This window comes from Xenopus tropicalis, chromosome 5 (genome assembly GCF_000004195.4).
Source record: "Xenopus tropicalis strain Nigerian chromosome 5, UCB_Xtro_10.0, whole genome shotgun sequence".
Lineage (NCBI taxonomy): Eukaryota > Metazoa > Chordata > Amphibia > Anura > Pipidae > Xenopus > Xenopus tropicalis.
In genome coordinates, this window is record NC_030681.2 from 46,616,110 (window position 1) to 46,630,539 (window position 14,430).

A 14,430-nucleotide genomic window follows, 5' to 3' on the forward strand; every position below is an offset into this window, starting at 1 on the left:
ATTATTTTTTGTTCCGCAGCTGAATTTTTTGTGCAATAAAAGCACAGTGTAGGAATTCAGGCATTACAGCATGTGATTTATTTCCTGTTTATTGTCTGTTTGGCAAAATGTTGCCCAGCTGGACAAAGGCATTGTTTGCTTACCCCAGAATTCCTTACAACACAAAATAAATCCCTTGGAGTGTTTTCTGAAGTTGTAATGAGAAAAGTAATTAAAAGCACTTCTGTTGATCAAAATCCTTCTGGGTTTTGTACTGAAGCTGATTAGTTTTTGCTGTTTTGTCATGCGTTTCTTTGTAATGTCTCCAATTTAATCAACACACATTAATGTAGCGGCAGCTGTTATATTACCTGCAAGCACACAGAGGGATTGTAGATATATCTCCATGAGTTTTGATGTTCTGTTTAAATAAAACTCCCAAGCAAAATGTCATATTACACTTGAATTGGTCTCAGTGGAATTTTATACACAAGTGTCAATTTTTCTTGAATCTTAAGTTTTCCAAAACATGCTTCAAGTACGGACGGAGTGGGTTTAAACTAGAGATGCCCAACAATTGCTGCTGCAGCTACTGTTGTACCATCTTTCAGCACTAAGATATAGCCTGTTGGGAAATGCTGGAATATGAATAATGTCAGTTTTGGCATCTTTCGTGTAAACCATGAAGAAGCTGAACTTCCCTGCCTTTAAAGAAGAACTGAATGTATAATTATTTACTTGGTACCCCAGACCAGTGCTTCTGTTTGTTAAATACTGCGCTGGCCCAGGGCATTCCTGTAGAAGCTTATTGTCACCATGTTCTTTAGTGTCTTCCATTTATTCTTTTTTCCGGCCCAGGCAGGCAGTGAAGTGACAGCTCAACTTAGATACAAAAAGCTGGCTTTTTCACTCTAGATGTGCCTGCCCAGGCCCAGAAAAAAAAGGAGAGAAGGAAGAAGATAGGGAAGATAGGGACGAATAAGCTTGTACAGCAATAGCCCTCCCAGTGCAGTGTGAACAGCAGCACTGGTCTGGGGTACCAGGTAAATGATTACAATCACTAAGGGGTTCTAACATTTTGGCACCTAACCAGTGAGCATAACTTTAATTCTTCTTTATGGTTATTCACACCTGGAGATTCAATGCAAGCGGCAGGGCTGGTATTGTTGTATATACTTCCAGTGGGAATATCTGAAGAGACCACCAGGTTTTTGCATTTTTTTAAATTATTTGTGTGATTTATTAAACATAACTAGTTACTAAATGTGAAAAAATGTGGGATACAATTTTTTTTTTACCTACTTTTTAACATTTTTTTCCCATGTGGATCCAAAAAAATGACCTTAGAAAAATGTTTTTGGCAAACAGTTGCAGTCCCAAATTTCAAATTAAATAAACCCGTGGCAATTTATTAGGCCAATGCAAAAAATGTTTACAGTCTTTAGTAGAGGACTAGGTCTCTAATGCAGATATAGTTAGTATATTTATATACGAGCAATCAAAATATTAACAAGTGCTTTTAATCTTTATTTTACAGTGCGGTAAACCACTTCCAGGGCTTTCAAAGCAAGAAGACTGCTGTGGAACAGTCGGCACATCCTGGGGCTTTAACAAATGCATGAAATGCCCGAAAAAAACTAGTGAGTTTGCTCCAAATTGCTATAACTTGAAACTTTACAGCTTTATTTATGAATGTGTGACATGGTGAAAATCAGCGCAGTTTGCCACGTTTCCCACAGCATGGTTTACCAGTTATGTGGCGTAATAGAGTTTGTGCCTGACAATTTGATGAGCAGAATTATATACTGTTAGTAAATGGCACACAGTTGTTTACAAGATGCACCAACAACAATATTGGTAGTTGCGTATAGACAAATACAGGTATGGGATCTGTTATCTTAAAACCCACTTGAAATTATGGGAGGGCCATCTCCTATTTAAATAAAATAATTTAAATTATTAAAACTGATTTTTTCTCTGTAATAGTAAAACAGTACCTCGTATTTGGTAACTAAGCTGCATAAATCCATATTGGTGGCAAAACAATCCTATTGGGTTTAGTTAGAGGAAAACTATACAACCAGAATTAATACCTAACCAACAGATAGTTATATTATGTTAAGTGACCAATAAAAGAATCTCACAAAACTGGAATATATATATATATATATATATATATATCAGTAAATATCGCCCTTTTACATCCTTTCCCTTGATCCACCATGTAGTGATGGGCTGGGTGCTCCCTCAGAGATCCCATGACCAGAAATAATGCAGCTCTAACTCTAACTGGAAGTAGTGTGGAAGCAAAAGACAGAAACTGTGCACTGTGAATCCTATTATCCCAGGAGGTTGCCCTTAATTCTTAAAATGGCAAGTTTCTATTTAGGATTACCCAATAGCACATACTACTTCTATTTATGAACATGGTTTATTTAGATGAAGCAGGGTGAGTTTGTTTATGCAATATATTTTTATACAGCCCTACATTGTTTGGAGATATAGTTTTCCTTTAACTAGTAGAGATGGAGATCTAAATAATGGCAAGATTCCTTTTATGGAAAACCCCGGTCCCGAGCTTTCTGGATAACAGGTCCCATACCTGGACGTTCAAACCCCTCATTTGCACATAGTTTTGCATGTACTAACCTATAACAAGGGGAGTGTGCAAAGGGAGCCTTGTACATAACTCTATGTGGGTAACACAATCATCCTTACTTTTTACACTTTCTGAAGAGTTGCTCACATATTTAGATAGCATTATTGTAATCATTCATAGGGGATATTTACAGTTCTTTCTAAAATATAGCTGGCTTACTTTGAATAGCTTGAGCAGTGCCATGTTACACCCAAATCTCTTCACTGAGGGTCAAAAACTGAAACCTGCCAGCTTTTTTGCATGTCTCTTGCAGTCTCCTGACAGCATTAAATACGATGTTGGCTTTCAGCATCAACTGCATTCCAAGAAACAGATGAGCTAAATAAGACCAATAGTTATTCTAGAAATTCCGAGGGCACTGACTCACTCTCGGTTATGATCAAGGAAGAGTTTTTAGTTTTAATAAGTTATGTCCGGTGGCAGTAAAGCAGTAGGGAGTGTATTATGGCCTTGGCTTTGTTCTTGGATCACCAGGTGCACTATGCTAACTGCTTGCCCTGACTTCATAGTCTTTTCTTATCTGACTGCATATAGACGGCATTGGCCACATTTTAGGCATTGTTCTGGGTGGATTTCCCACTTTCGGCATAGAAATTGGATCTGGGATTCTTGCGGTGTGTGTGTAGCATGGGCTAGAGGAGAGGACAGAAAACCCACATCCTATCAGGAGGCTTATGAGTAACTGTTTTTCTACATAATAACATTTATATCTCAGTATTAGCTGGGCATCATACCTATCGGTGTGATAGTTGAATATCCTCTTGTGGGGGAAAATGTAGTTAAGTTCAAAACATTGAGCTAAGCCAGTAACATGTTTATAAAAGTTAGGAGGAAAGTTACATAAAAAACTGATATATTCAATTTCCCCATTGTAGATAAATACAAAAGAAAAATACAAAATACACTTACAGCGATTCTTTACATTTTTTAACCTAAGGTGACCAGATTTTGAAACTGAAATCAGGGGACAGCGCTGAAAATTTAGGCCATGCCCATTTTTGACCACACCCCGACAAGCCACTCCCCATTTCCCTGTTTGTTTCCCTGCATTTGTTCAGCCTTGATCAGTGTGACAAACAGTATAAGTATGTACACAGACAGGTTACTAAGCCAGGACACCCCCTGGTTAATAAATATATTTTTTTCCAGTTTTCCAGTACCTACAACTCCAGTGCAGAAGCTATATGTACACACAGGTAGCTCACTGGCTATATTAAGATATGTACTGGCATCTCTACATTCATACATTGTAAGACAGGCAGATTTTTTTAGGTGGAGTCCCAAATCATCATTACTTTCCTCCCTCAGCACAGTGAGTACGAACCCCGGTAAAGTTGCACTGCTGCTAGCGCTTCTCTTCCGTGAAGTAAGTAGTTGTACTTTGTAGCTCCATACTTTGTAGTTTTAGCACAGTACGGAGCTCAGTGAAGTTGCGCTGCTGCTACCACTTCTCTGCCATAAAGTAAGTTGTGCTGCTGCTCTTACGGCTCCTCTGCCCTGTGAAGTAAGCAGTAGTTAAGCAGCACAGCACAACTGACTTTATGGCAGAGAAGTGGTAGCAGCAGCGCAACATCACTGAGCTCCGTACTGTGCTGAAACTACAAAGTACGGAGCTACAAATTACTACTGCTTACTTCACAGGCCCAGGGCAGAAAGGAGCGGTAAGAGCAGCAGCACAACTTACTTAACGGCGGAGAAGCGGTAGCAGCAGAGCAACTTCACTGAGCTCCATACTGACGACGGAGCTCAATGAAGTTGTGGTGCTGTTCTTAACTATCATTCTGAGTCTGCCCTGTGTGAATTAAGTTGCGCTGCTGCTCTTTTGGAAAGTTGGATTTGAAACAGTCACAGGAAAAAGTCTGTCCTGCGATTGTTTTGAATACAACATTCCATTTTAATTCTTGCCCTGCCCTGCCACTCACGCTCACCTAGCTGAATAACAACGGCCTCCTCTTCATCAACTGCACACTTGCAGAGGACAGGACAACTATATATAAATAATCTCTACCCAGCCCCATTCTCCTTGGCGACAAAATTTAGCCAATGGGAAGTTTATTTTTACACAGGGATGTTGCTAGCGTTACACAGGGATTTTTTAAAGTTTATTCCAAATAGCGGGGACACTCTACGGGGCAAGGGGTCTTGAAACGGGGACGAATAGTAAGCTTATTTTAACCATGATACAAAACATTTACAAAATTTTTGTCCACCTTTGCGGAAATAATTGGTATGGCATTGGTATTGATTGGTGAAGGGCGGTGATCACTTACGCCAATGATTTTTGTCCTTCTTTCCAATGCTTTATGAAAAGACAGCAAAATGTAGTTTCCCCACAGGCCAATAAGAGAATGGCATGGAACTGGTGAGATTGTTCTGGTCATGAAGTCACAAGTGCCAGACTGATAATAACACTGAAGAAGACACAATCAATGTGTTGTGATACTTACCACTTAATTTTAGTCTGTTTTGTTCCCCTAAAAGTTAAGGCATTCCTAATGTGGAATATTCTAACACAAGGGTTTTCCGGATCCTTGTCTTAAGAAGCTGTTGTGATGTAATTCAAAGCATTTGGGTGTTGGGGATGCTGGCAGTTACAGTCGACTAAAAGCAGCACTGTAAAGTTGCCTGTTCTAGGCCATTTGAAACTATTATGCAGTTGTGATGATATGAAAAGCAATGGTTCAATCTGAAAAATGCGGAGGAGGGAGCTGGATCACCAAGCAGGACCTGAGTCACCCTGAGTCCTGGCACTGCAAGAAGAAATGAATCATGCAAAAGGTTAACAAAATAATTCTAAGCCAATATGATGCAGAATCATTTGCCTGCGTTGCCTAGGGGCACAAATGTGATTTAAATGTTACCGTCAGGTTCTCTAATAATAATTCTTAAAATGTAGCAGAATTTGTTTAACCATAGCACAAAAACAATAGCTTTGTTCTCTCCTCTGCACTAACTCCATAGTACATTCTCAGTGTTTTCAGAGGTAGCGAAACAAGCACTTTACAGCCGTCTGCCAACACCACCCTGCAATTCTCTGCAGGTTACATATATTTTGAAGTCAAGCATTTTGCCAAAGACTTTGCATTTTTGGAAGAACTTGTCATTAACTGGAAAAACCTATTCTGTGCTGTAAAAAGTAAGCAGTGAGACTTACATGTTAGCCAAACTTTGTGTTAATGCAATGGAACTTCAGCTTGCTGCTCTCAGTACAGGTACTACATTGTGCTTTAGTATTAGTGTGGATAGCTCTTAAATGTGCTTCATAGGGCTTTATTGTCTGGTAAATAACTGGTAGAGGTCTTAGAAAGGGCTTTTGTCATACTTAAGCTCATTGCCTCCCTTAGCCCCCTTTTGGTTCTTTATCTGAAAACATGTGACCAGACTTTACTTGGTGCTTGGAGCAGGGCTGAAACTAAGGGTAGGCAGAAGAGGCATCTGCCTGGGGTGCAATGTGGGGGTGGGTGTTAGGCACGTACCTCTTCTACCTACCCCTAGTCTGGTCTCTTGTCCCCCAACTGGGGCTTATCAACATACATGAGTGCACTCACTAGCGGGGGAGAGTTGGCTGGTTGGGTGGCCTAGGGTTCCCGGCTTGCTTGGCCCACCTCTGGCTAGGAGTATCAATACACAGATTGAATAAGATCCATGCCCCAAAGAGACTACAATTTATTAGGACAAGGAGACAGGAGCAAAATGGTAAAGCATAGCAATGAAACCAGAGATCTGGTATAACTATATGCTAAGAAAAATTTTAACTCCAGTTGTATCTGACAAATGTGTTGCATTTCCCCTTCAGATACTGGACCTGGTCTTGGAGTGATCCCCAGCACTGGGGTGTATCATGTAGCAGCATTATACCAATGGAGTGGCAGAATCTGCAGATTTGTTTTTCAGTTTTTTTAGTACTCTTTTGTCTGAAAGCTGTCTATTAGAGATATTTAGCATCTAGTTTTGAAGCTGTAGCCAAACATATGATATAAAACATGTGTGATTAAAGCACAGAGAAGCACCCTCTCTCTGCATTTAAAGCTTATAGTTGGCAGTGTGGCATTTTTCTCCAACATTTTTTCTGCAATCTATGCCATTGTTCCTTTACTCGCTGACCTGCTCCCAGTGAATTCCCTTCATGGTGCCGTCTTACCAAACAGTGGTCTGTGATGCAGCTACTGTCGATGCATCTACTACTAATAGAAATGTTAGTGAGTGAACCAAAATGCAAAATGGGATAGTCCCTTAAAGGGATGGTTTACATTTAAGCTAACTTTTAGGGGCAGATTTATCAATTTGTGAGTTTAGAGCTCAATACATCCCCATACCCACTGATAAATCCGCTTCTAAAAATCCCATAGGAAGAAATAGAACATGGGTGAGTTTTTATGGATAATGCTCTAAACTCACATTTTGATAAATCTGCCCCTTAGTATGTTATAGAATGCCTAATTTTAAGCAGCTTTTAAGCAGCCTTTATTGTTTCTTTGTATAGTTGTTCAGCAAATTTGCCTTTGTCAACCACATATAATATAAAATGAAGACCAATTGCAAATTGTCTTAGAGCACATTCTACATCATACTAAAAGTAAAGTTGAAGGTAAACAACCCCTTTAACTGATATCTGGTCATGTCATGTCTTCAATCAAGAAATTATTTTGGTTCCTCTTATACATTAAATAAGCAGAAACATAATAAATGATGAATTTTATTTCTTATTAACATTATTTATTAGAAGTAGTACTTCTGAAGCAGAACAGTTTTTACCAGCACATTTCATCTTAATGCATACAAAACCCTTCCATTTTGTGGTGTTATTAGTCTTTTAATTTAAACAACATTGACCAGGATGCATGCCCATATCTATTACATTGCTTATTGTGTTAATCAGACCAAAAATCAGATTAAGTGTTGTTGCTATGGTTTGCACTGTGTTGTCTTTGCCAAGCCAGATTGTCAGATATTATTTTATTGCTTTGACCAGAGGGCTAAATGGTGGTCCATACATTTATGGGCAAATTGACTATAGACTGGTCCTTCATTGATAAGACTAAAAAACCAAATCTGTCTGCATTCCTTCAGTTTAAGGCTAATGTCATTTTTTTAAACAGTGTATGTGACCTGTTGCCCCATTTGGTATGGCTCAAACGAAAATAAAATACAAGATGTAATTCTTGTTAATAGGTTACTCAAGCACAAGCTTCTTTGGAGGAAATTTTTTGGTCGCACTTGGAGCAACATTTAGGCTGAAGAAGGTGATTGGCATGGCTAGGTGACCTGTTACAAAAATCAGCCAGATAAACGCGGTCTTCTGGGACATCAAAATTACCTTTCAGTTCCCCACATTCTTTTTAGCATGTCATAAATGCAACTTACATGGCTAAAAGTATAATGCTGTATTTAAAATCAGAGTTTGTAATAGATAAACTCCCAGAAATAAATACCATTTATGTATGGTAAGTAAGGAACTACAACATTAACTGAATTACTCTAAATGGAATAAAAGTTAAACAGGAATTTAGATCGTTCTTTCTTACCCAATAACCTTTTCCTGTTTGTTCGACTGACTCATTAATGATTTCCTTGTCCACATTTTAGCAGCAATGATGTCATTCTCAAATTACCCTTTTAATTCCTATTTTTTCTATTTTACTTTCTATTTTTTCTGAAGCAATAAGGAGACATTTTTAATGCAGAATGATGGATAATGTGGATTGTGAAACTACTCAGCTACATGTTTTTTTGGACATCTGGCTCCAGGGCAGTGCAATAATTTATGGGAAATGTAATGCCTTGAATCATGTAGTATTTTGGAAAAGGAATGTTTTTGCAAACATAATCATGTAGCAAGAATCAAAGTATTTCATAAGAATTCTCAGACAAATATGATATCCTGGAATCTGCAGTATTGGTTGAACCTAGCCATGGGACTTTGCTTCATAAATACAGCATGCAGCATCTTCCTTCAACTGAGTTGAATTCTGCTGTTCTAGGCATAAGAAAGTTCTATAGTGCAAGCGTTTATGATATCCTTAGATGATCAACATTATTAGGATGAAGATTCAGGATCATCCCCTTTATGTCTCAGGCTAACAGACTCACTGAAGTCCAGTCCTTGCATTCTGTTTATATAATAAAGGGATTAAAGCAATTAACACAACACATATAAACAATTTAGGTTACTGCTTTGGGTGCAGGAGTCACAACTACTGCCAAGGACTGGGTAAACTTTTATTGGCTACATGCACAAAAGGGGTCAGATGCTTCATGTGTGTACTAGCATGCCTCTGTCCCATGTCCCATGATCCCATGCTGCAATTAGGTGGTCATATTATGTTTTGCTTGTTGCAGGGTTATGTAATCAAAGGTGCAATACTTTCTACATGTCTAGTGACCTATTAGCCAAGCAGCAGTTTGCATTTTCTAGTCACCTGTTTAAACGTTTTATTAATTTATCTGATTAGTTCCTATGTGTTACCTTGGGCAGATGTTGAGCCTTTTATTAAATGTAGGGTAAAATGCAAAGGCGTGCAACTAAGGACAGAATTCATGTTTAAAAATAAAAATGTGTGTGAGTGAGATATAGCAACAGCTAACAACTCGATAGGTCAAATAGCAAATATTGATTTGATGAACTAGGAGACTGTAGGGGTCATTTACGTAGCAGAACACAGTGTGCAAAGGTGTACAATGGGCCATTCTTTTGCAATTTGCACATTGTGTTCTTGATTTCTAGTATTGCTGCAGGTACTTAACTCTTGAATATAGGGCTGACTGGGATAGACGTTGCTGTATTAGTGGGGGGGGGGGGGGGGGGGGGGAGTGACCAGCTAATGAAACCAAGATGATAAGATGAATTGAGGTGGAAAGTCAAGTCAAGCAGATGAACGGAGGGAGAGGCAGAGGAATGTGCTGAGGGAGAAAAAAAGACAAAAGATAAATTGTAAAAACTTTTTGTTTTTGTTATTTCAGCCATGTTTTCAAAGTGCATACAATACAATGCTATAATAGTGCAGGATTGGGGGCCTGTAGGGTTTTATAAACATGGAATGGGAAACATGCTGGGAGTGCTGCTGGTTGAGATACTATGTATCATTTGGGAGCAAAGTTTGATTGAGGGTGGGATAATAAAACAAGGAAGAATTGGTCTATTAGATTTGGGTGGCTTATAGCTCTCAAGGGAAATATAATTTTTTTAGTCAAGGTCTTGGGGAAGCTTTTATGGGTGGAACCGAGAGAGTCTTGGGGAAAGTTCTCTAGGTGGAACCAAAACATTTTTTGAGAGTTACTTGATTACGTTTTGGACTATATATATGTCTTATATCATTGCTATTTTTGCTTGTATTACAGGCCAGCATGTATCTTCACAAATAATGGAATGCCCTCAAGGGTACAGACGAATTAATGCCACATTTTGTCAAGGTAAGACCACTCATTTTCAATACATACATCAACTAATTGTCAATTTTTGCACAGATGCTCAAATAGCATGCTGAGAGATAAAATGCCGAACTTGGAGTACAAAAAACATGGTGGTTATCTTGAGCATGCTGTGCAATGCAAAAAAGTGGGCCATCCCATTAAATGTAACCAAGGAGATAAATAAGGTTTCAGTAGCATATGCAATTCTGCATTGTGTAGAACACTCTTTGAGACAAGGTGATAGCAACAAAACAACCCAGACAAACAGCACAGTATAGGTATGTAATTGTTTATCTGGAATGCTGTTTTTCAGAAAGCTCAGAATTACAGAAAGGCCATCTCCCATTGAGTCCATTTTTATCAAATAATTCCAATTTTTAAAAATGATTATTATGTTATTGATCCCAACAAAGTTGCACAAATCCATATTGGTGGCAAGAAATTCTATTGTTTTTAAATTTTATCAAACGTAAGGTATAGAGATCCAAATTACGGAAAGATCCCTTATCCGAAAAACCCCAGGTCTCAAGTATTCTGAATAACAGGTCCTATAACTGTACCTATTTAAATGTCTAACTGCCCAGACACACAGATAACAATATGAATGTGGCAGAGGCCAGACTCCTTTGATTCTACTAGTATTCACCACTCCCACACAAAGCTTTAAAATAATCTCAATTGTAAATACATCTGCAGACATAGCTGTATATATTGGGCACAGGGGGCTTTACTTGGGTCCACAAACTGTTTCTGCACTTTGCACCCTGCCCAGTATTTTTAAAAACCATTGGGTATGTTCACAATATATGACTTTAGTAATTGCCTTCAGTAATTAGTCTTTTTATTCTTACCGGACCATGGAAGACATGAGGGGTAATGTAATAAATGAATGAGGCTATAGACTCTATAGACTCTTTCTGAACTTCATTTTCTATTTTATTCAATCAGCTATGTTGTTTTGTAGCATTTCCATCAATTACTTTTTTTTTCTTGCCCCCAAAGCGGCATACCAGATGGAATAAAAACAGCAAGAATTTATTGAGTAGATGCTTTATTCTCTATTAATACAGAACTGTATAAAATCATATTAAAACAAAATGAAAACAAATTAACTGGCTTCTCAGCTATAACAGTATTAAAGCTGCCTAATGCAGAATGTCACAAGATCTGTTTCTTGATACTTAAAGAAATTGTTTCATACTCATTGGAAAGTCCAGTTAATTAAACATAGGATTAATGGGGATATTGGTATTCTTGAGGGATTTAACGAACTAAAGCCTTCAGAGTTATCACCCGTACAAAACATCATTGTATCAGAATTAGCTAAAGTCTTGAGAAACAGTTCTTGTGCATAGCTGGTAGATAATAACACTTTTGTGCTGTGAAATATTAAAAAGCAACTAATCCCTAAATTAAAATATTCTTATGTATTGTGTATTTTTCCTTGCAGTGCATAAAGCTGGAGTCCCTTCATATGTAGGGTACAAGGCACGGAGTAGTTCCATTTAACATAATGCAGGACAGAGAAGGAACAAACCTTTTTTGTCTAGCGCTACTCTCCATTATAATTGTTCTTATCCTTTATTTATATTGCACCAACATATTCTCAATTTCTTTACAGTGCTTATACATCATTCACATTGTCCCTGCCCCTATGGAGCTTACAATATAAGGTCCCTATCACATTCAAACACAGTAGGGTCAGTTTTTTCAGGTGCTAACCTGCATGTATTTTTTTGGATTGTGGGAGCAAGCTGGAGCAAGCTATTTTTTATGGTAACTTTTACAGAACAGCTTGGAGGTGTGAGGGTTGATTCACTAAAGTGCGTTAAAACGTGCGCTATTTATAGCATGCGTTAAAAATTTTATCTCGTCTAATTTTCACGATTTACTAAAAGTATATTTGCGTTAATTTAGACGCAATGCTGTTTGCGTTATTTATGTCGCAAATACCGCACTATTTTCGTGCGGTATTTGACGGAACGCGCACTAATCAACGCATCGCGCACAAATAGTCGCCGCATGCGAAAAAACACATACCATATTAGCCATACACTTTATAAATAAATGTTAATAATAATAATACACGTCATTACTTTCGTAAAACTACTTTTATGAAAATGACCATTTCCCTGCAAACTGGAGGCTGCATCACTCTAGGGCCAACACAGACTTCTGTGAACTGTACTTTTCTTTAATTACCGCCTGCCCCAAGTAGGTGTTAATTTTCGCACAGACAAATGCGATATTTAGCGCGTCCAAGTGTTTGTGAATCATGCGTTAGTATTATTTTGGCACGCAAATTAACGCATGTGTTAGCGCGAAATTTAACGCACGTGATATGCGACTTAAGGCATATCACGACTTAACGCGCAATACTTAAGCGTATCGCACGTTTTTCTTCGCGTCAATTTTAACGCAAAAAGGCGTGCAATAAAACTTATCGACCTTTAGTGAATCAACCCTGTGGTGTCTTCCATCAATTCATTTTTTGGGTTCCAGCCTGCTATGTCAAATATATGCAATAATTGTTTTAAGGTAATCTGGTCCTTAAAAGTTTAGTATATGGAATCTGACCCTTACACTATAAAAGTGAATTGCATGGGTGTGCATTTATAACACGTTTGCAATGAAAGGAATATATCCTTGTCCTAATGGGGGAGAAACAGGCGACATTCTGCTTTCTTTGTTGCATTTGGTTGTCCTAAGTTATCATCGCCATATTTTATTTATATAGCGCCAGCAAGTTATGCAACACTTTACTTTAGTTTAAAACAGGACTGGGAGTCAAAATAGGCCCTGGCATTTCAAGTACACAGAGGCCTCCACCAGCCCAATAAGTAGTGACTGTCTATGGCATCTTACAGCAGCCCCTCTAGCATTTGCAAGAATCCACAGATTGCCAGTCCAGGCCTGATAACAAACAGGGATCAACGAGATCAGCACTACGAAAGAGATGGTTTTGTGTGTGTGCCATTACACTACTGGTGAATGTCTAAGTTCAACTTCACTGAAGTTGTCTGAGCTTATGTTATGTTGAGTTTTAAAGTAGCATTATAGTGCAGGCTGCTATGAGTGTTCCAGAATAAGGCTGAAATTTTGCCTAAAGGCCGGGTAAATGGATCAGCCTGGCTTCTGAGGACCATGCAAACAACCAGTCTTTGTGGGCTCTGGTTGTGGTTGCTGTCAAGAATCAAACTCTATTGTGTTTTCTTGGAGATTACCACCCAAGTTAATCCATTGACTGCCCTTGGTATTCACATGAATATGGACCTTAATTGGATAAGACTTTTTTGTAGTGATGTGATAGACTGTTCTGTAGCCTGATTAATGAAAATAATTTACTAGTATAAGTATAAGACATCCCTAACAGAAGTTAGGCCAGCATTGGACTTCAGCCTCAGATTGTGAGCTAATTCTAAAACTCCCCTTTTTCACTTTTTCAAATTGACCTGTACTTCTGAGTCCCACAGATATATCCTTGAAAATATAGTTGGCAGCTACCCTCCAGCTCTGGCTCACTTTGTCTGCATGCAGACTGCCCTTTTTATTCAAGCTGTGCCAAGCCACAGTGTTTGAAAGTGCATTGGGTGATTACTCTGGTCAGTGTTTTGCTGGGATGCCATTTTAATGAATATTCACCTTCAACATTTTTTGGCATTGAGATATGGCAATCAATCTTCAAGATGACTTCCCTTTACAAGGTTATCATTTCATTTTATAAATATGTACATGAAAATCCCTTTCCTCTTGACCAAATATATAAATTTCAGAAACAGATTTTTATTTTAAAGTTTGAAGAAAATGTTAAATCTTTGATACCTTAACATTAGTTCTTGTTTGTGAAATATAATTCATAAAAAAGTTGCAATACGGAATTTAATGAAGTATTTCCATCCACAGGGGAGCTATACAGATAGGCAGAATGCTGGCAGTGTCAGTAATCTGATTTATTGTTTGAAGGCAATGCAGAATATGTAGAGGAGGGTGGTGCTAAAATGGCACAAATTCTGCTGTCTAATGTATTTGTACATAAAGAAATAGAAATATAGTAGTACCAAATGACATTTAGAACAGATGATACAAATCTCTTGGGCATGATAAACTAATCAGATTCCAAATAGTTTTTGCAGAAGGGATTGTAGAGGACGCAATAAAAAAGCAGCACCAGCCAGCAAAATATAAGTGTTTCTGAGCAAGCAATGGTATCCTAACATCAATGTATCACATATAGAGAATATCCAGTGAGTAATAAGTGTGTACAGGGCACAACAGATAAGCACTTGAATAAATATTTTACAGACTGAGAAAGATGGAGCTCTATAAATAATAACTGGAGGTAACAAGCAAGATTCAATGCAAGAAACTCAAACTTTACAGTT

General features: G+C 38.1%; 1 protein-coding gene across 4 annotated transcripts in view; it reads left to right on the forward strand.

Moving 5' to 3' along the window:
• Positions 1-14,430, forward strand: part of ltbp1 (latent transforming growth factor beta binding protein 1) — a 205,647-nt gene that overhangs the window by 124,899 nt on the left and 66,318 nt on the right. For all 4 annotated transcript variants that reach the window (XM_012963793.3, XM_012963794.3, XM_031901994.1 and 1 more), the window contains 2 exons: positions 1,517-1,619; positions 9,977-10,048. In XM_012963793.3, the coding sequence (XP_012819247.1) occupies positions 1,517-1,619; positions 9,977-10,048 (175 nt within the window). The remainder of the gene's footprint in view (positions 1-1,516; positions 1,620-9,976; positions 10,049-14,430) is intronic.